The sequence below is a fragment of the Vidua chalybeata genome, chromosome 12 (assembly GCF_026979565.1).
Source record: "Vidua chalybeata isolate OUT-0048 chromosome 12, bVidCha1 merged haplotype, whole genome shotgun sequence".
Taxonomy (NCBI): Eukaryota; Metazoa; Chordata; class Aves; order Passeriformes; family Viduidae; genus Vidua; species Vidua chalybeata.
The window spans coordinates 12,383,809-12,406,324 of record NC_071541.1 but is presented as its reverse complement, the minus strand read 5'-3'; the positions used below and the strand labels follow the sequence as shown (position 1 = coordinate 12,406,324).

General features: G+C 37.4%; 1 protein-coding gene across 19 annotated transcripts in view; it reads left to right on the top strand.

Annotated features, from left to right (window-relative positions):
- The window catches only part of SLMAP (sarcolemma associated protein), an 81,814-nt gene extending 59,893 nt beyond the window's left edge, over window positions 1-21,921 (top strand). For 13 of the 19 annotated variants that reach the window (XM_053953332.1, XM_053953331.1, XM_053953333.1 and 10 more), the window contains 7 exons: window positions 3,103-3,225; window positions 3,799-3,873; window positions 7,725-8,045; window positions 8,805-8,922; window positions 9,236-9,407; window positions 10,828-10,962; window positions 15,504-21,921. In XM_053953332.1, coding sequence (XP_053809307.1) covers window positions 3,103-3,225; window positions 3,799-3,873; window positions 7,725-8,045; window positions 8,805-8,922; window positions 9,236-9,407; window positions 10,828-10,962; window positions 15,504-15,593 — 1,034 coding nt within the window. In that variant the 3' untranslated portion in view covers window positions 15,594-21,921. Of the gene's footprint in view, window positions 1-3,102; window positions 3,226-3,798; window positions 3,874-7,724; window positions 8,046-8,804; window positions 8,923-9,235; window positions 9,408-10,827; window positions 10,963-14,394; window positions 14,485-15,503 lie in introns of all 19 variants that reach the window. The other 6 variants (XM_053953345.1, XM_053953344.1, XM_053953330.1 and 3 more) reach the window with 1 other exon arrangement.
- The last annotated feature ends 595 nt before the right edge of the window (window positions 21,922-22,516 follow it).

Genomic DNA, 22,516 nt, shown 5'->3' with positions numbered 1-22,516 from the left:
CAAGTCAGAATCTGGCAAGGAGGGGAAGGGGGGAAGCTGTGACAGATTAGTTGGCTTTGTTTTTTTCCCCCACAAGGTAAATTACTTTATTAACCATTCATAACAGTTCCCTGGACACTTCTGTTTAGGCAGTTTGCGACTACTTATTGCAAAGTTAAGGGTAGGTAAATGTTAAACAGATGGAAAGGAGCAATAAATGTCATTGGAAGACTGGTAATCTTGTTCTTACCAATGTCCCTGTGTTTTCACAGTAATTACAAGACTGGTCCATGGAATCTTAGTAGGAAATGTTTTCAGCTGAGGATTTGCTGAATAGCAGTAATTTACATAAGAAATTTTGAAAATCAGCAGTGGTCTATCGGCTCAGAAAGTTTGGGAACCATTGTTTTATGTCAGAATAACCAGATACTTTATTTTAAATATATGATACAGTTTCCTTCATGTGGCTCTTATGAAGCAAAAAAAAACCTCAGGGTTGTAATTGTTGTCTGACTTCACCAGAGTACCCTGAAAATTGTCTTCTGAATAACCTGAGAAATCCTGCAAAATTCTGAAGGTGAACTTTCAGAAGTGAGGCTTGAAGAAATACCAGGCTGCTCATAAAGTTTCTTCCACAGGCCAGGCACAAACAGATAAAGGATCAGTTAAGACCATAGCCTATGTGGGCTTCTGTATTATCTCTGTTATATTAAAAAATTAAATTTAAATGGTTAAAAAAAAAGTTTTTTAAACAATTTTAAAATTACCATTAGAGCCAATGTTAAGGGAAGCCTCACTCTCTTTGTGTGGAAAACAAGGTGGTATTAATTGAGAACATTTCTTTAAGTGTGGCAAACAAACTGGTCACAGATTAAAAATTTCCATGAGGTGGAAAAAATGAATGAGGAAGAAAAAATGCTGTATTTGACCTTTTTGTTTTTATTTAATTCTTTCTGGCACCTTGTTGTAATTAATAGTAACTCCTTAGCCTTCTCTGAGGACAGTTAGTCATTATGTGAATTTGCTTCTTAAGAGAACTGATTCTAAGCCTGATGATATTTAGTAGTTTTATTGTTTGTAAATAGGGCAATCCTACTCACTGAAGAAGTACTTTTCAAAACTAGAATTAGCACCAAAAGTGTATTTGCTTTGAACTGCAAGACACTTAATTTTCAGTTTGGGTAAGACGAAAAAGCAAATATTTTCTTGTTCTTATATTTCTTGGCTTTTGATTTAGAAACATGTCAGGCACATGGAAATTCCCCTTTTGTGTTGATGTAGGAAAGTGTTTACCTCTCATCTCTTTTGTCTTTTATGATGTGTGTTTTCATTGACTAGAAAACACTGCCACCATAAAAGTTCATTCAGGGTGTCTGTTGTTGGATTTGGGACACTGCTTCTTTATCAGGAGTGATTTGAGCATAATTTGTCAACTTCCCCATCCATTTCTTCTGAAAAGTCTCATTAAAGAGGGTTGGAAGTCTAATTGCTCTAAGTCTTTATCCATGAGAAGCTAAGAACAAAACATGTTCAGTAAAGAGAATCTTGGATTTAGAGCTAATAAACCATAAAACAAAGCATTTGGATGAAATATGTAGTGCTCTCTGTTCTTTCTGCTCTCATAATTTCCTTCTGAAAAAGTCTAAAAGCACATGTGTATTCTCAGCTTTGCTCAAACCCACCAGTTCATTACTGTGAGAGCAGGAAAAGCAGCCCCTTAGAGAGATGCAGTATGAAGACTTTAGCATGATTTGCTAAACAATTTTCTTAATTAAGAGAACGAGGAAAAAAATCTATAATTACTTTATTGATAGCATATACAGCCAAATATGAATGTCAAAAGTATAATGATGAGCTAAATTCTAGATTCTTTTTAGTTTTTTCCTTATTAATGCAAAGTCCAGACAAACCAAAGTAGTATGTTTTTCTAAGCCTTTACCTTAAATCCATGTGGTCTATAGTTACAGATGTTTATTGATGAGGTAACTGTGTAACCCTTTTTTTTCCACCCTCTCCCATGATACACAGCTGGAATTCTTTCACCAGTTTCCTTCCTTTACCTTTCTCACCAAACAAGCTTTATAGCAAGTTTTAGCCCTCTACCTATAGAGTTTATTAGTGCTGTTTGTGCCTACTGAAGGATCAGTTTGTGCACAGACACTGCTTAAGGAAAATCTAGTAAATGAGAGTTTGCTGGATGCTGTTCCTGGCTTTGCAGATGCCTGCAGGCTGGGGTGTTCCTGCATCTAATTTCTAGATGTGTGCCCATTAGAAGACACTGCTCTTAGTAACAAATACTTAGTTTTCCTCTTTTAAATTCCTCCAAAACTTCAGCTGTAAAAGTATTTAATTTGTCTGTGACTGCGAGTCATCTCTTGTAAGCCTGAGAGGCATTTAATATGTGTTTTAGCTAATACAAAATGTATGGGGAAGAGCAAATGTTTTTATTTAGAGTTTAAATAATGTTCATACATTTATGATCATATTAAAGATATACCTAATATTTTAAGATACAGATAAAAAAACCCAAGTGCAATATTTATCTTAGTATTTACTAAGGCCACTGAATGAAATAAAAAGGTTGGAATTTTCTTCTTAATTTTGTTTTAGGAAATTTCCCTAAATTTTTCCTTTCCTTGTTGGTCCCCAGAGGGAGAGGGGAGGCTGAGCCTGGCGATGCAGTGGGTGGGTGGCAGTAGTGAATCATGGAATAGCAGCTCTTGCCTGAGCCTGTGCACTGAGACAGGACTTAGGGCAGCTTCCTTTTAAAAGAGTCAAGTTGTAAACACAGTCAAGGATCATCTTAGGCTTTTGTTGTTCCTTGTTTTTGTCAATACAGAAGTCCTTGCCAACTTATACTGTGTTTTTTAAAACTCTCTAATTTTTCCTTGTTATTTTTGGTTTTATATTGCATGTTATGTGTAATGAATGCTTTAAGGTTTGCATATGTTTTACTGCTTTAAAAAGTATATTAATATTTTTTCTAATATTTGCCTAATCCAATTTTAAGTTTACTTTAACTAACTTCTGAAGATTTGAGTAAAAAGTTGCCAATCATCACATAGCAGTGCAAATTAAGCTGTTGTACAAATTTATGATTCAAAGAAAATGTTCTTTCATCAGATGAATTGCAGGGTGCACAATCAGAGACTGAGGCTAAGCAAGAAATTGAGCAACTGCACAAGGAGCTGATTGAAGCCCAAGAGCTAGCTAGGACAAGTAAACAAAAATGCTTTGAACTTCAAGGTGAGACCCAGATCAACTTGGTTCTGTAGGGTATTCATTAAAATTGTATATCTCAGGTAGTTCAAGATATGTTTTCATAGTATTGAATACATGAATGAACTCAGTATATTTCATCCTTATTTCAGTTAGAAAATGGATGTAATTGAATGTCTTCAGTGGTAACTCTTTGTTAGATAATCCTATCAGCTATGTAGCTCTATTGTTTTTAAGAGGAAATAGTATAGTCCAGTTTAACTGCATATTGTTCAGTGTTCATTAGGGGTTATATTTACAGCCTTTTTTTTCCCTTCCTCTCACACCAGTTTGCATTTAGCACACACGGAGTTTTCAGATCAGGCAATGGATTATATCAATTTCAAATTAATTGTAATACTACCACAATAATGGAATGATGTCTTAGTATTAACTTTTATTAAACTACTTACACAGTTTTACTACCTTTGATAACTTCCTGAAGTAATATGTTTGTTTAATCTTTTCACTTAAGGAGAGATTGTGACTAAAATTAATTACACCGGTGAAATTCATGTTACTAACAAAAACTCTTGGGCACATTTTCACTTTTATTTGTAGCTCTCTTGGAAGAAGAGAGAAAAGCATATAGAGTGCAAGTTGAAGAATCCAACAAGCAAATAAATGCTCTGCAAGGTAGGAACTTTTTTACCCCACTCTTTAGGGAAACTATATAGTTTTGACTGTTTCTGTGCATCATAGTCACTAAGAAAGGAAAATGTTTAGTTTTAAATCGGATTTCTTTCACCATATCTTTGAATGTTGTTGTGGAATGTTTCCTTTAAATTCCTATGGTTGTAATAGTAACTTAAAAATGCAAAAGATGTTATCTGTAATAGGTACCTCTTCTTCATCTCTCTTTAGTCTTTCTCAGTTCTGAGTGATCCAGGGATTCTTACTGTGACTGCCTTCAGAGCACTCGGAAGCTTTAGGTATTTTTGTGCTACTCAGTCTCTCCATTTCCTTATAGGATCCTCTTAAAGAAATTTTTCATACAGATCCACATCCAGCATCAGAGTATACAGTAAAGTTGCTGCAACAGAGCCTTTTTGGAGACTGTCCATGCCTTTTTGCTGTCCATGCCTTTTTGAAAATTGATATAATCAATCGTGCTCTTTTCAGCCCAAAATGCATACAGCAGGATGTAATCCCATAATTTACATAACTTCTGAGTCACATGTTCTGTATCACATTAACTTGCATATGAGTGAGCTCATTGGTCAAGAGTCTGTCAGTCTGTCCAGCCTTAAGGTCAAAAAAGGCTATGTTACATTGTCATTTCCTTAGAGTAAGTGCTACTTTGAAGAGCTACTCAGCCTCTGATTATTACAAAATCAGGAGCTTCATCCTTGGGGTCTTTGTCAGCATATCATTTGCTTTGGACCCAAAAATGTCTGGAAGGCAGATGAGCAGACAGGCAGGTGGACTGACAGTGCTGACTTTTTTAGGCAGTCAGAATAGCCCTAGAAAATTATTTTCTAGGCAGTAGTTTGTTGGATAACATGGTACTTGTCATACACTAGTTACACTGAAAAACTTCTGTAATAGCTCTGTTTTAGGTGACTTCAGCAAAGAATATTTAAGTTTTCTCTCATTGCTCTTGTGCAAAAGAGAAGCTTAAAGAATGCTGATCCTCAGAACAAGAGCAGCAATTTAATTTTGAGTGTTATCTTGCTAATAATGAGAATTCTCCAAGTAGTGAATGCTGTAAGAAAAATTAGAAAATATTTGATAGTTATTTCTGTGCACAAAAAAAAAGGAAATATATTTTTCCTCCTAAAAAGAGAGAATGAAAGTAGAAACTTGACAGAGCCAAACTTAATTGCAGGATTCCTCTTCTCAATTCAGTACTTTTTTGTTTTCTGGATCCTTCTCAAGAGAGGTCTTGCTAATGTTTTCTCCTCTCTCTGTTGTAGTTCAAAATGTTCTAATGTTCACTGTGTGCTTTGCTGCTTCCCAAACTTTTAGGGTGTGACACATCTCACAGTCTGGGAAAAGCTGTCAGGATTCTCCCTTGGCAGCCCCTGCAAACTGCAGGGGAGAAAAAAAAAAAACCTGGCAGCTTTATGAAGTAACATTTCTAGAAGTATTTTCAGGGAATCAATGTTTTAGCCCAACCAGTCTTGTTGGCTTTGTTTGTGATAGGGAAGAGAAAGTGCCAGAGAAGCAGCTGAGGTCATGTCTCTACGTGTCAGGTTCATTAGATGAGCACATAGGTAGAGCAAGGAAATTCAAGTAAGTTGTTGCTCTGTATTTTAAAAAAGTGAGAGAAGCAAAGCATTCAGTTCAGATGAAGTAATGGCTTACATAAACGAGAGATGTAATGGAAGTTTTCTTTCTAATTGTCCTCTGAAATGATATCCAATGCTTCAGAAACCATTCCCATATTGTTAGTAGTAACTTTCCTGTAGTTATTTCTACAACTCCACCTAACTTAGAACTTGTGTGTCTCTGGATTTTCAGTCCAAGGCTCTGCTTGTTTTCAGGCCTGAACATATAAAGGGAGAGTTGTTCATCAACAGCATGCACAGGATAAAAAAAACACATTTCTTTGAAATGCTGCCAGCACCAAAAAGTAGGAGTTTAGCTTGGCTTGATGAAGGAAATACTATCAGGAAGATATGGTTTGCATTCCTTTGCTCAGGCACCTGCCCTATTAGCAAGCTGTAGTTCTTTGTGTTTTAGTGTAGGTTCAAGGCTTCTAATGTAAGATACATGGAAAGGGAATTGTTGATGCAGCATGTGGTTTTTTTACTTTCAGGTTGTTCTCACCCACTGCTTCATTTGCTTTCTGTTAGTATAAGCCCATAGAAAAAATTTTCAAACGAGGTCATAGTAAGCCTCATTTTGCTCATATTTCTTTCAAAATCAATCATGCTGCAAATGTTTTTGTTATGGATCAGATGCTGTTTCATCTTACACAGAATTGCCATGAAATTAATTTACTATTGTCTATAATAGCTCTTAGATATTACAGTATATAATAACTACCACAGTTTTTCCCATTATGTCTTTTTCCTTCCAAGTGAGGAATTGGGTCATTCATAGGTTCTTTAGTGTATTTAATGAGATAAATGTCTTGCTGGAGCCTGTTTAGAGGAGAGCACAAAAAAGGTGAATTTCTCCTCTTCACTGCATATCAACTATGTTACACCAACAAAGTTTCTAGGTTGTACCAGTGTATGAATTCTTTCTGTATTGCTGCATATGTAGCTACTGAAAAGCATAAAGTATAATTGTCATGGAGGTGCAAGTCTCTTTTGAGTAGCTCTGATGCTCTATCAGTTTATAGCAAGACTCACTCACTTTCTTCCTGTCATGTTCTATAATGGATTGAGATGACAAAAATAAGTACAAGTAACCTAGGAAGATTACTCAGCCTTGGTTATGCTCCCCATGCTTTTCACTGTCCTTGTTTTGCCCTTTGGTTCTGAAACATACAACTTTAAATCTGTAATTTTGACCCTGTACAGTATCTTACATTAGTTTTCCAAGTGCTCTTAAAAATTTTACCTTTTCTTCTCAGAGTAATTTTTCATTAATTCAGTAATTGCTTTTCTGCATGTTGAAATCAGTGAAGTACATTTTTTTAAAAGTTAAGTAGAACAACAGCAAATTAAGCACTTTGCTCCCATCAGTGTTAAACTGTAGTTCTCTTGTTCTTTCATATTTCCCTTTCCTCTGCACTGTACTTCTTTTTTAACTGTTTGCACTGGATTCTATTTGTGTATGTTTTTATGAAAAATTGTGCTCAAGATGTCTTTAGTAATGAAAGGGTTTTAGATGGGAATAATTTATAAGGTTTGCTTCATGCAGAAATGTCAAGTAGCCTCATATGTATGTGACTGCTGCACATTTACAGTAAGCTGTAAATGCTAAAGGACCTTCTTCTAGCTCTGTATACACGGTGCAGCTGTCCCTTTCAATTTAAAATTCATCTTGTGCTTTTAAAAATGCTTTTTGCAAAGAAATAATGTGTATTTCCTCTACTGCATGTTGAGAACAGAGTAGAAATTATTCTGTCTCAAATATTTATAGACATCACAAGTTAACTGCTGAACAGGCAAACATTTCCAATGTAGCTTTGCAAATGTTTGGCTTGTGACAGAAGCTTTCTTACTTTTCCTCTTGTCCCTGAAAGCCCCGATGTCCTTGCCCTCTAATACTACTTTTGCTTACAGTGATGTTGGATCTAAATCTTGTTTTCAGATTTTGGAAAGTTGCTTTGGTATCACACACACAGCATAGCCTTGTCTAAGAAAGCTTTGTCCAGACATAGTTTTTGTTTCTTTTGATTCTCTGTATTACATGGCCCACATACTTGACTCTTTAAGGGTACAGCATTTGACAGGATAAATATTTTTTTCAATTGCATTAGGCTTCTTTAGTCCTGTTAAATATCAGTGTGTTGAGAAAGGGAGGTAAGCTTTTTAGATTTTTTGCAAATACAGTTTGAAAAAATATTAACATGAATGTCTGCTTTCCAGCTCAGTTGCGAAGGTTACAAGAAGAAATTGAGAACCTTCGCAAGGAAAAGGAGAATGAAATTTCAACTACTCGAAATGAACTAGTCAGCGCTCAAAATGAGATTCTGTCACTTCAAAAAGTAGCAGAAAAAGCAGCCTCAGAACGAGACACAGATATTTCTACCTTGCAAGCTGAGCTGCAGACAGTGCGAGCAGAGCTTGAACGGTGGAGGAAAGATGCCTCAGATTATGAAAAAGAAATTGTCAATCTGCAGTCCAGTTTTCGGCTCAAATGCATGCAGTGTGAGGAGCAGCAGAGGGAAGAGGCCTCTCGCCTGAAAGGTACCTGTTTGAAAGGATGGCACAGAGCATGCTGCTCGCTGTGGTGAATGCCAGTTACTCAAATCACTCTCTGTCCCTATGTAGTCATTTACTCTGTGTGTGTGTACCAAGGCTTGTGGTGTTAGCAAAGACACTTTCCATACTTCATTAAAGTTATTGTCGATTATGCCTAAATTAACTTAGGTACTCTTTGATATCAATAGACCAAGTGTAATTCCACTTAGAAAAGATGGAAAACTTTTACAGTTTGAAGGATTCGTATTGCCAAAAAATTTCCAAGAGGACTTGTGTGACTTCTCTATAGTTTAAGCCCATTAAGGGGGAGCTCCTGACTTTAATTCTACCAAAGTGTCACTAAAGCTTATTGCTTTAAACATTCTTTTCCTTGTAACAGAGGCATGGTATTAGTGATTCTCTTGCTATTTTCAAGCCTTGAAAATTATTTTCTTCAATTATGCTTTTCTACCACTGTTTCTAAAATACTAGATTTGACCCATAAAAAGACTGTTTTCTATTCTTTGTACCTTAGAAAAAGCTTTAATGAAAAAAGTAACTTGTCTGGCACTGGGTCATAAACCTCATAACAGTAGAAGATAATGTCATGTTTTACAGGTAGTCATGAGAGAATTCATGTGACAGGATTACAATCAAGTATATTTGAGATGTATGGCTGATACCAGCTTTTCCTCCATTTAGCTGGTGTTCCTTGAAGCAGACATGAAATAATTTTACTGAATTGAATTAATTTATTCATTGCAGATGAACTTGAGAAGTTGAAGGCAGAGTGGATTGCTCTGGAAGCTGAATGTGTTAAACTGAGGAAGGAAAATACTTCACTTACCTCTGAACTTCAGCGACAAGAGAAGGAGCTTTCTAGGTAAGGGCACAAGTTTTGTCTGGGGGGTACCACAGCAGCTGAAGAGTTTTGTTGGTGGTGGTTTTTCCTCACAAAAGAGATACTAAATGTTAATTGTACATAGCAGGCTGTGGGCATATATTTAAAAGCAAGACAATGGCCAGCTTTTTGTGTCAGCACTCTGTCTAGGGAGGCAATAATGGTCTGTATTTCTATGATCGCTCTAAGCTGATATTTACACATCAAAACCAATGTGTTAAGCTTTCAAGGGTGGAAAGTGCCAATTTTTGTAAGTTTAAAATGCATAAGGAATCAATTGGATTTTGTTTTTCAGCTCTCAGAAACAGAGTTTAGCACTAACCAGCGATATAAGTGTTCTTGAAATGTCTCGGAAGGAACTTGAAAATCAGATGGGATCTTTGAGAGAAAAACATCAACGGGATGCAGCCAGTCTGAAAACTCAACTCAGTGAAGCTGAAAGTCAAGCAAAAGATTTTCAGAAAGAGGTAACATGAAATATTTCCATTTTGCAAGAATGTAATGCCCAATGACTGACCTTTTTAAGCTAAAAGAAAAGGGACTTTTAATTCTTTACTTTTTCTAGTAAATAATTTTTTTTGTATGTTTATTGCAACCAGTTTAAATGGTAGCTATGAAAATATAAACTGGGAGTCAAATCTAAAATGGAAGACTTCAGGTAAATACACATGTTCTTTGAGAACTTCCTAAACTTCACTTACATGCATTGCTGTAGTGAATTTACTTTTAAGATGTTCAGACAAGTAAATCATTATTCAGAGTCTTCATGAACATCATGGTCCAGAGTTTCTTAAGCTGTTATGAGTCAAAGTTAATTTTCACAATCTAATCTTCCTAGTTAGATTTGAACTCTTTTATTTGACAATGGGACTACATATTCTTTACCAAGATCTTTTATCTTAGTGCATTTGTAAGTGCATAAGGAAGAGTCAGCATTCTGAGCATGTATTTAATCTGCCTGGCCTCAAAGGTTATGTCTGGAAGAAGGCCATAGTCTCCAGCACTTACTTGCTTCCTCTTATGAGCATTTTGAATGTTTCCCCAGTCACTGCTCTTCTTTTGCAGTCCTTTTGTTTGCTCCATGGTTAATTCATCCATGTCACATTCCTTAGAATTATCAGAATCTGAAAATCCCAGTTGTCTTAATCTCTGTTTTGTAGTCAGATCAGTATTTGTAAAGATGCCTCATCTTCTATATTTGTGGTGAATGCCAGTACTGAAGGTCATTGGTTCTGTCCTTACTAAGCCCAGGCAGGAGGACTGCTAGAATAGGAAAAATTAAATGTGGGTTTGAAAAAGAAAAAGCTACCCATTCTGTAGGAACATGTCACATTCACCCAGTTCTGTTTGTACTTGACCCACACTGAGGATTATGGCGTGACAGTAACAAGGCATATTATATTTTAATGCCTGCCTTGCTCTTATGTTTGAATTTGCTATGTGGGAAGAGGGTTTGATTTACTTAATAGAGAGTGTTGAATTTTGCACCTATTAGAGGGATGTAAGTATGTAAGCTGCAGCCTAGATGTAAGACCACTATTCAAATGTGAAGGACTCCTTGTTCCCCTATTTCTTGTTTCATCTCTGTAGTTATTACAGTCCTTTCCAATATGATCATGAATAATTGGTATGAAAGATTAATTAAGACTTTGCATTTACTTTGTATTTCCTTCAGTTTAGTGGTCCTAGTCCTGCCAAGCTGGGCAAAAAATTTTAATTTAGAAAAAAAAGGAAATCTAAATTCTACCCTGCTTTTATGAAAAGAGAGTGCACTGATGCAAGGTGAGTTAGTCTAGGCAGATGACAACAAAGGGAACTGTGTGCTAAGCAGATGTCAGTATGTGCTGGGTGTCCAGGGTCCACAGATTGTTCTCTCTTTGTCTTTAGTATGAAAGAACACAGACTGTGCTCTCGGAGCTGAAGGCAAAGTATGAGGTGGCTGAACAACAAAACCAGTCACTCACGGAGGAGCTCAAACAATGTAAAGAAAACCTGAAGCTGCTACAAGAAAAAGGAAACAATGTAAGTCTGTATCAAATGTGTGGGGAAGTCAGGTTACAACACTGGCAATCCTGTTGATTGAACAAATATGGAACAGTCAAATAGAAAAGGATGGACTTAAAAAAAAAAAAAAGCTGGGTACCATATTATGCAAAATTCCATTCTGGTCCTACCTTTGCAGATTTGCAGATCATTACACTGTTACAATTACACATGAAAGTTATATGTACAGTTGCTTGACAGTTTTAAGTATGTCCTTAGATACCTGCTCTCTTGAAATCATGTTGCTTAAATACTACTGAACCATAACTAAGTAAAATTTCTTGATTTGAAAGAATGATACAGGGGTAATAGCTGACAAACCTGTATCCAAATGAACTGAGCAAACCTTTTCAAGCTGCTGTCATTTTATTAGTATTGATTACAATGGATGTTCCCACCTTACTCTTGCTTATGCTTCTTAACCATGGTTATTTCTGGTGGGCTCATGCTTTAAACAGTACAGTTGAACTGCCCTTTCTATTCACTAATGAAAATAGTGCTTTCTGGTTTTCAATTTATTTGAGAGGTTGTATCATTAGAACTGAGTTACCAGCTAGAGACAACTTCTTATTTTACTGAGATTCTGAAATTTTCCAAACATTAAGGGTGTGGCAGACAAATTATAAGATGGTCATAGCCTTATTTTAGGTCCCTTACTACCCTGGGGGGGCTGGTTTTGCCTTCCTGTACTGCCTCTGTGGCCAGTGCTGGCTGAACAGCTCCTGTAATGCACAGTACAAAACAGGAGGATAATGAATGCTTTGTAACAGACTTTAGCAAACTGTTTCTCTGACTACATAGAAAGTTTTACAGGTCCTATCCTCTAAATCAGCTGGCTACTGGATGCCTAAAGTTTATTGCCATAATTAATTCTTGAATATAAACCTTGAAAATCATGTCAAACATGTAAAGAATTCAAAGCCTTTCTCACTTTTTTTCAGACACATTTTCAGGAATATGATTTCATCATTTGCTTGGAACCTGATTCTTGCTTAGGATTTTTCTGCAGTGCTCAGATAATTCTGAGTTACTTGACTTAAAGCAGAGGTCCAAAACAACCACACTAAAACCCCATCCCATTTTAATAGAAGAGATCACACTGAATAAATAATGGTGAATGTGAGATTTTCTGCTCTGTTAAAAACATTCATCTCAGAATCAAAATGATCAGTGGAAAAGGGGGAAAAGTAAAGGGTTGAAGTACTGTGAACAAAATTGGAGCACCTGATGAAAGTGGAAAAACTGAAAGGAAATTTTAGGGAGAATTATAGGTGAGTATTTAAGTGAAAGCAGAAACCACAGCAGTTGCCAAAATCTGCTTGCAGAAGAGTTAATTGTGACAGTTGAAACCTGGAGGTCAGGGTGTGATGAAGAGCATCCTCCATATAAGGGCAAACTCACTGCTCACCAAACATTACTCACAGTCAGTAATATAAAACATATCCATCTTGGGGATTGTTTCAAACATCATGGATACTGGGCTGAGTTCCAAGGTCAAATTTTTCAAGTACCATTGCCCCCTTATGCTGGAATCATTATCTGCTACTTCATTTCTGAGGACAGAAAGTGACTTCCCACTGTGGGATCTGTTCCTTTTTGCAGCCCGTCTGTGTCTGAGCTTGCATATTTTCATATTCTAAAAAAAGATGCACAATTTTATTGAAGCACGCAGTTAAATGCTCCTTGACAATAGGGAGATTTGTTATGTATTGATAAGTTTGCGAGGGGAAAATCTAATAATTTGGAGATGCTCTCATTGAGTGTGATGGATATTTATCATTGGTTTCATTTGCCAAGAATGTGTATAACTTAGAAAAAGAAATCTATAGAAGTTGAGTGAGTCATCAAATGTTAGAAAAGACAAGGCTTCTGCACTCCATTTGGGATGTCATTTAAATATTAAGTTTTAATATTTAAGTTTTACTTTTAAAAAAGATTGCAATGTTGTGTTTTTGAAATGCTTAGCGGTGTGGTGTTTGCATGCTTGTAGCCACTGGTTACTTCCTGATGCGCTTTACACAACAGATTTAATGATGTGAATGGTTTGAGAACATCAGCTGCTCTGGTTGATTTAAACCTCTGGCACTTTTTGAACACTGCTGTGATTATTTCTGCCAACAGGCTTTCTGTGGGAAGGTGGCACTGTGATTCGTGGCACCCATGACACAAAAATAATCTTGCATGAAAAAATCTTCAATAGTTACATGTGATTTTTCTGTTAAGTATTTGCCTTGATTGAAAAAAAAAATAATTTAACAAGACTAGAATACTTTCTAATATTCCTGGGTTTTGAACCATATTGGAGGTTCTATGAATTAGTAATTCCTACAAATTCATAAAAGGATGAGATTTTACTTACTAATCACAATGTTTTAGAAAATTTAAGCGTGAATTTATCATTTATTTATTTGACTGAACAAAATCAAGGTAGTTTCAGCACAAACAGCTTTAAAAATATTTGGCATGGTTTGACCTTAACCTCTGTGTGTCTTTGTGTGTGCACAAATAGAGTAGAGTAGGATACAGAGAAAGCAGATGTCTTCCAAGGAGAGATTTAAAAGCATTTAGGTCCATTTTTGCTTTTAAGTTTTCATATCACAAATAGAGGCTGTTCCATCCAGAATGTGCAGTAGTTTCCATGAGTAGAACACAGCTGAGAAAAAGTGTGGATGGTTCTGAGGAGGCCATAAGCTGGATGAACCCTGCAGTCTGGCCAGCTGCTGGTTTGGCCTAGCTGCAGCATTTGATCAATTTTCAAATTGCATTTGGTCACAAGGCTGCTGACCTGGCAGAGATGCTGAGCTTTGTGGTATGTCTGATAGAAATGTGCTTCTCTGCTTTTTAGTAACTGGGTGTGGATTGTACAGTCACGTTACAATCTCACGGAAATGTCTGAACTACTGGGTTTGCCTGTGGACATAGCTGTAATTGATTCACTAATGGAGGAAAAAAGATTGTTTTTCCAGAGGCTGGTGATGGAAAATGGAAAAGGCTAACTAGCAAAGAATGAAGAAGTAGCTGGAAAATCCAATATTTGGTGTGAGTCTGTCTCTCAAGAAATCCAAATAGGATTTCCTCTTACTTAGAAAAACTAAAACCAACTATAAATAAGATACAGGCAAATCAGTTTAACATTCGTATTGTTTTCAAGTGCTAAATTCCACGTTGTGACAAGAGGTTTCTTGGAACATTTTCTGCTTACTTCCCTTTATTTTTAAACATCCCTGTTCATTTGAGTAGAATGGTGTACTAACTTTGTATACCAGATTAGATAATGCTGTAATGTGTTAGATGTCTTTAATACATTTCACTTAAAACAAAACTTACTGACTTATTTTCCCCTCTCTAAATCATCTTTACCTGATTGATTTATAGCACAAAGTGATTTTTAATATCCCTTCCCTTCTTTAGCCTTCCATATTACAACCCGTCCCAGCCGTATTCATCGGCCTAATCCTGGCTTTCCTGTATTGGTGTTACGGCCCATTGTGGTAGCGAAAGGTACAAGCACTACTGTTCAGTCAATGTATGTTTGTCCCTCACCTGTTTGTGCCATTTCTGTATCAAATAGTGCATGGTGAAATGCTCACAGGTATTTCTTTACCTGAAGCAAACCCTTCATTTAATATGCCATTTTGTTGACACTGACGAGCTGAGCAATCCACTAATCATTTAACATCTCTGTGATTTCTTTAATTCTAACAATGAATTTTGTTCTAACTGGTGCTTGAACGTGCCTCTTCTAACTCGGTCTCAGTTTGTCTTTAGCAAATGGGCTGCCTTTTGCACAATGCTGTGATGCTAGGGCTTGTAAGAAAACTTAATTGCTTAATTAACTACAAAAAATGAAGAGTTTGCCTCTAACAATAAAATTCAACAAGCTTTGGTTCCTATCTATGGACTAAGAAATTCCTCTCTCGCTCTAAACACTTTAATTTTTCTCACTATTGCTGATGGAAAGATGGAAAAAAAAGACAAGAAATAGGTGGTTGGTTTGTATTCTGAACTCTCAGCTTGCATTTTCTCTTGTCTCTCAGTGTGTCCTCCTCTTAAAATGCCATTGTTGTCATGCAATGTTGTGACAGTCTGTTAAAAATGGTGTTGGTAGGATCTGCTACAAACTAAGTCACAGATCTGGATTTAAACGGTCAAAAGTTAAAGATGTGCATAAATATCTGTCTAGCCTTGACTTGGCACGGGCAATGTTTTAAACATCTCAAGCCTTGGCATGTTCAGTGGCAGATTTCTCTGAGGTGTGTGCAGTACCAAACCTGGAGATACGGAGCTGCCAAGAGTCCTCCAGCCGATCCTCAGTCACGAAGAGCTGTGGAGTTCCCTGTGCTAGAGGCACATGGTTTGCTGTGGTGCTCCAGGTCAGGACTAGCCTGCAGCAGGGCTCCTGGGTTACATTGTAGTGATGCCTATCAACAGGTACTCAGGACTTGCAGGAACCACGAGGTAAACTGATTAGAATGAATTAGAACAAATATGATATTGATTTCTTTTTTCTCTCCACACAGAGACAATGGCCTTGGATGCCTGTGATGGCAGCTTTGGTTGCTGTAACAGCCGTGGTGCTGTACCCAGGCCTAACCAGAGCTTCTCCATGAGAACTGTTGTTGAATCCATACACCGTCCTCCCTTTACAAGCTGGCAACATTCATATACTGAGGGAAAACAGATTAATTCTCTTCCTTTTTACCTCTTAATACAGCACAGCTCTGCGTGAGAACAGCAGTAGGGTCATTTGCTTTAAACTGTATAAAATGTATCTGTCTATAAAGAGGGAATAAAATTGTGATTCATCATTCTGTGAGCAATATTTTTGCTTACAACTTCATGCAAGTTTTAAATTAGTATGTTGGGATTCTGAATACTATAATGGTGGCCTAAAGCAGGCTTCTTGGTACCAAATTATTTATAATGGCTAGGGTTGTGGACACTGACTTTAGAATCTGATTGCTAGACTTAAGAGGAAAATACTGATTTGGACATCCAAGCCAAGTAACCTTGCAGATACTTGGGAAACAGATGCAGTGTGCTCAGTGCCTTTCAGTATGATCTATTTTTTTTTAAACTAGTGTATCATTTTACTTGCTGTTAGTCACTGAGCTGTTGGGAACAAGACTTAAGAAAACTTCTCTTACTACGCCTTTTGAAGGAAGCATATTTTTCTTTCATAAGGATTGCTTTATTAATGGGTGTTGGGAATAAACACAATTCATGTCCAGCCTTAAAGAGATAGAGATACTGATGGTGAAGACCAGCCTAAAGTATTTAGTGTGCGCGTGTGCGAGTGTAAGCATGTGTGTGTTCTTGAGTGAACTAAGGTGTTTCTGGGAGCAAGTACTTGGTCATTTGATGGACATAGTGCATTGATTCAACTTATGTTAACTTTAGTTTGAATGTAATTTATTAAATTTCATATATTTAAAGAGATGCGTTCTTTAAAAGTATGAATACCTTCTCACATATCTCATGTATCAGTTTATTTTTTCAGTCATTTGATACTTTCTGACTTGAGCTGGAGAAGCTCTTTAGAATAAGCTTCTGTGGACGTAACTTTATTAAGAGAACTGCTACAGCACATCTGTGATAGCTGAGAAAATCTAGATACATAAAATACTACAAAATTGGAATCATATACCTGATGAAGTATTGTCAGGTGAAGATGATTTTAATTTGGTAGTAAAATTTTGTGGCTCCTTATCACATGGCTGTAAGTATGATGCAGTGGTCCCCATTACAAAGTTTATTTTCCTTATCTAAGTACTATAAGTATTGCTATTTGCTGACTTTTGGTGGGAATCACTGTAGTTAGTGCTGAATTAAATGTAGACAGTAGTTGTCTTGTTCAGCTCAACAGTTCTGTCAAAAAAGTTTATTAAAGACTTAAATAATATGTTAAAGAGTGGTAAAGTAAAGTAATATGGCTCTGCTAAAGGAAACTTCAAAATAGGGAGGTAATCTCAGCAGTTCAATTGGCTTTAAAGAATGTTATGGCAATTGACAGATAGTTTAAATATTTAAATAGAAATTTAGTATATAATTTACTTTGTGAGGTTTTAAGGGTCATTGTCCTTTAATAAAGGTTCTGTCTTAAGTTACATGGGATTTGCTAATGGGAGGAGTATTAGTTGGAGAAAATAGTCCACAAGTGACTTGTAGAAAATAACTATTGTCATTTAGTTCATTCATTTCATCCTTTTCATCCTTTTCAGTTGCAGGAAGCCACCCAACCACAGAACACTCGTATGCCAGTGGTACTTAGTACCTCTTGTATATAGGTTATTGCAAATATTGTTCTGAAATGCTTAACTTCAGAATTACATTTTTTAAGTAATTAATTGTTTTAAATCTATTTTGTAAAGATATAAAAATACAATAGAATTTCTGGAGTACAGATTAAACTATTTGCACTAACACACGTGATGTGCATGATTTAATAAAATAACTTTACTCTCCCTATGCATGTTTGAGTTGAATGTCATTTGAAAACAAGAGATTCATGCTAAGTTTCTTTTGCACTAGATATTGCCACAGTTACTAGGCACAACATCTGCAGCATGTCCAGTAGGAGCAAAAGACTTTTTTTTAACCTCTTATTTCACATTTGTGCTGGTTTAAGTTTTGGTCTAGCTGATCCCTCTGTCTGTGGTTTTCAGAAGGAAGTGGGGTAGCAGAGAGTCATGGAAGGCTTGGGAGCATACTGCCATGGAGGAGGAGCAGGTGTTGGAGCTGCAGGGTGGATGTGGCCGTGGCAGGGGTGGTGAGATGGGAGGAGCAGTGGCTGCAGGTCCTGGGCAGTAGAGGAAAGCCCTGCTGGGCAAAGGGAGCCCGATGCTGCCTCCTCACCTCTTCAGCATCTCAAACTCCCTGTTTGTCCCTGTTCCAGCTGCTGTTTCTTTTGCAGGGGATTCCCTCCCGTCCTCCCTGCTGGTAGCCTGAGGAGGTGGAGCCTGGCAGAGCCGGGGGTCCCTTCCCCCCTGGCAGCAGGGAAGGTGCCAGGTTCCCTGGGACAGCTGGGGGGGCCCTGCACCACAGCAGTTCTGCCTGGGGCTTCATTTGTCGTTGTATTAAAGATAAATGTTGTGTTTTCCAAAATCTTTAGCACATCAGAGAGCTGCAGTTTGAGGCCCAACATGGTTGTATTAAAGGAGAAATATTTCCAATTTCCTTACATGCATGTATGCATATTTATATTATAGACACAGGTGCATAGTACACATTGCATGGGGGCTTGTGCTTACAAGTATACCTGTGGTTCCCCAATACAGTGCCTTTTCCAGGAGTTCTTGATATTTGCATGTTCAAATGATGAGGAATGAGCTAAAATGCACAGTTTACTCTTCTGTTTTGAGAATCCCTGGAGAAGGGTTGGGTAACTGGGAAGGTGCTGTTCTTCAGTGCTTTGATACTAAAACACCAAATGGGGTTATTTTGCAAGGACTCCTTGCACAAACCTTTCTGAGTTTTTATTGCTTTTTATTGCTTTTATTGTGTGCTCTTTTACATTCATATTCTTTCTTTTGTTAGGCTTGATTGGCTAAGCCTTGGAGTTACTATACCGAGCAACTTTTCACATGTGTGAGATGCTCCACTTGTAAAACAAGTGCCCTGAGCTTGCACTGAAGTTTGAGGTTTTAAAAAGGTTCCTCATAGTAGCAAAGTTAGAGAGTTGTTTTATCAGTTCCTAGTTCAATTTGGAAGATTTAGTATAAATCTTGGAATATCTGAACACTTCTTCAGATTTGTCCTGGTGTCTTGAGTGAGGCACCTTTTTTAAATTCTAAAATAATTTACCTACATGGGGGCTACAATATCAGGCCTTTTATTTAAAAATACAAATATGTGAAAAATACAGTGTGATTTTCCTGTTCCTTGTAGCTGAATTAAATGTGTTCTTCCAGAGTCCTTGCCTCATCCTTTTTGCAGAATGTCTGGATTCTTTGGTGCTAAATGGAGAATTGTGGGCCTCCACAATCTATTGCAAGAGTTCTCATAAAACAGTGAGAATTAGTATCAGATAACTGATAGCTGAAGCAAAGGTAATCAATCACCTGTGCATGTATTTTTGGGGTATATCCCTAAGTTATTTTTCTAATCAAGTCTTCTGAAGTATGTTATTTGTTCCAGATTTCTGTGTGCTTTATGTAAGATTTTGAATGTCTCCTGCCTTAATCCATAGGGTTCTGCCACTTGCAGGAACCATTTCTTCAGCTTGAATCTTTTCCATGACAAATCCACTGCCAAATTCATTCCACCAGCAGCATCTGAGTGCTCTAAAACACCAGGTCACCACTATGGCTTTTGGGAAGCCACTGTCCTTGGCACTGGCTCTGCAAGTGGGGCTGGCCAGGTGTCACCAGGGGCCTTTTCCCCCTTCTGGCTGTTCATCCACCATTAGCGTTTCATTAGCAACTGCCTCAAAATTTTGAGTCTCCTATTAATAATAGCAATTGATCATATAACAGAATTAGAAGCCATATTCTTTCCTTCTCTCTTGCATATATACCTCTGGGTCTGTTTGAAGAACGATTGCTTCCTGCAAACAGCTGCATTGAATTCCCCAGATCCAGCTGATTTGCTCATCCAGTTCTTCGTTGCACATGCTTATGAACACAGAATTCCTCTTTCTTCTCTGGTGGGGAATTGGGCTGCAATATAGGGGATTATTTTGGGGGTTTTTACTTTGTACCAACTTATTGAAAGTGAGCAGAGGTTTGCCCAATGGAGCCAAGTTCTTCTGCTTGGAAGAGAGGACCTGCACCCATTCCTGCTTAAAACCTGGGTGCTACCAGTGTCTGACTAAAGCCTCCCAGCAGCAGAAGGTAAATCAGCAATTGAAACACAGATTTTGATGGGAAGGGACATTACAGGCTCAAGTTCCCATTTGTAAAGGTAAAGGGAACTTGTCTTATCACTAATCTGGATATCACAGTCATAAAACTTCAGTCTGATTTCATCAGCAGCAGCAGAATGTCAAAAAGTTCAGCATTTGTTAGAAAAACTCTTGCTTTAACAACTTCAGAAAAAGGATCAGTCACCTCTGTAGATAAGGTACATGAGCAACTACTATTCTCTCAAAAAAAACCCCAAACCTTGCTTTGGCTTCCAAAAATGGAGCTCCAGTACATCTCTCTTGGAGTATGTTCTTTTGCTGCAAGTGTTGTTCTGATCTAGGAGTTTGACATACCATGATCATACCTTCCAATCTTACTTTATATGAATGAATTTTAAATTTTTTTCTTCATCGTTCTAGTTTTTGTTGTCAGCTTTTTAAACAATTTTTAATTTTTCAGTTGTTATCTTTTGAAGAATAGATGCCAGAACAGAACATGTCCTTACAGTTATTACCTTACTAACATCATATGAATAATAAGCTTTATATCCTGCTGTTATTCTGTTTGATTGTCTACCAGAACTTTTTTTTTGGGGATTCACTGACTTCTTGCTTCTAGATTTAACCTTGTCAATCAAATCTCTGTACTCCTCACATCACCCCAGTATGAGGTGCACCCTGTGGTATCTGACTTTGCAATATTGTTTGGTAAAAACCACTGTAGGCAGCAGGCCCAAGCAGCAGCCTGTTCCCTTGACTGTTCAGCACAGCATAAGGAGGTTTTTTCCCCTTTAGGTTTTATAGGGATGACTGCTGAAGCTTTATTCTAGACTATTGATCATACACTGTTGAAGAGTATTGAGAGAAAAACTGATCCCTGAAGCACAATAGGGAAAATATTCATAGAATAATTCCTTCACTTAGTTTTTACAAACTGACAGCTGTTCTACATTATTAGTTAACAGTGATAGTAGTGTAGTGATCACTTTTATTGAAATGTCATTATTTACAGAAGTCTTGCTTAATAACACTAATAAACTCATTTTTTAAAAAACTTTGAAAAGGGGAATTTTATTTTCTAAATACTTTGACAGTATGAATTATTTTACATTCTTGAATCTTTTGCTGACTGCTCCTGTAGATTGTTCTATGATTTGCTTACATCTTAGAGTGAAGCAAAGCCAGTCCTTTTCCCAGAATCAGACATTTACTGTCTTCCCTCAGCCCCACCATGTTGTTTGCACATTTCTGACACTTCCCTCTCCAAGCATTTCAAATTTGAGGTTGTTCACGTGACTGAGTTCCTCAGTGTGCTCAGTGAGCATCATTCCCAGAGCTGGCTGTGTCTCAGCTCCAAGGCACCCAGGGATGTGGATGTGTGTCCGTGCTGTTCTGGGATTGTGCTTGCATGTGGTGGACCAGGATGTGGTCACTGGTGTTCTGTAGCCACGAGAGAGAGTGGGGGTGTAATTGAGATTGTTGGGTAAATGGTTCTCAGCTGTGGGAATGGAGATGTTGGCAGGGAGAGGTAATTCCTGTGTTATGTCAGGTGAGACACTGAAAATGCCAATGTGCTGCCAAAGCGTGTCGTCCCTTCATCGTGTCCGATGAACAAATCCAAAGCCTGGGTTAAACTAAAAGCAATGTTTTATTACCTGATCATATTAGTCAGTAAACTGAGACAAAAGAGTGAAGTCATCAATTCATTCTGTTCTATTGGAATAAAATGTAACCAAAAACGTACCTGTATTTGTTTCAGTGCCCATTGTTGGGACATGGATTTTTTTTTTTTAAAGAAACACTGCACACACACTATGGTAAAGTACTGCCTTCAGTATGGAATGAATTTGCTCTTTTAATCTTTTCATGCTAAATCATTTATGAAGTTTATATTCTATTTATATTTCTTGTAAGGAGTTCTTGCTCTGGAAAATAATTTTATTGAGTATGTCATCAGTTTTGATGTGACAAAACTACTTCTTGTCTTGAATACAGTGGCTCTTACTTTAAAAATGTTCCAAATATGCAATATGTCTTTTGGGATGAATAAATGGTAAAAATTATGAGAATAAATTTACATCACAACAGAAAGCTGATTTTATTGTACATAGTCTTTCATTCAGCCTAACTCCAAATTTCAGCACTCTCCAACTTCTGAACCTGCTACCCTCTACTGCGATAGAAGCCGAGTTACTAAGTAATGAATCAATTAAAACTGATTTCAAAGTTGGAATCTGTTTACCTGTTTAGTTTGTGCAAATGGGATTTGCAGCCACATGACATTCCCTTCTCTGTGTGACATGGTAAAGCTGGGCTCCAACAGGTCTGAACCCAGGGAGAGAAGGGCTGGAGCATGGGGTAGGAATGCAGCCTTGGTTTGTGCAAGAGTTACATGGGTTTAGTAGTGAGACATCCTCAGGGCATCAGTCATTGATCATCCTTTAAGAAAGACCAACAATCCTACAGTATTCTATCTCTACTGTAAATCAGAGGGAATTCTGGTGTTCTGTTTCAGTGCTGACTCAAGAAAAGGGCATTCAATGAGTCACATAATTTTCAGCAAGTTTGAGGAAGGAAATTCTCCTCCCTGTTTGCAGACTGTGTGGTTTGGATCCACCCCAGGGTGCAGTTTAAGTACACATGATTTCACTCCAGGCAAGCAGTAAGTCCTGGTGTAAGACCTAGGTAACA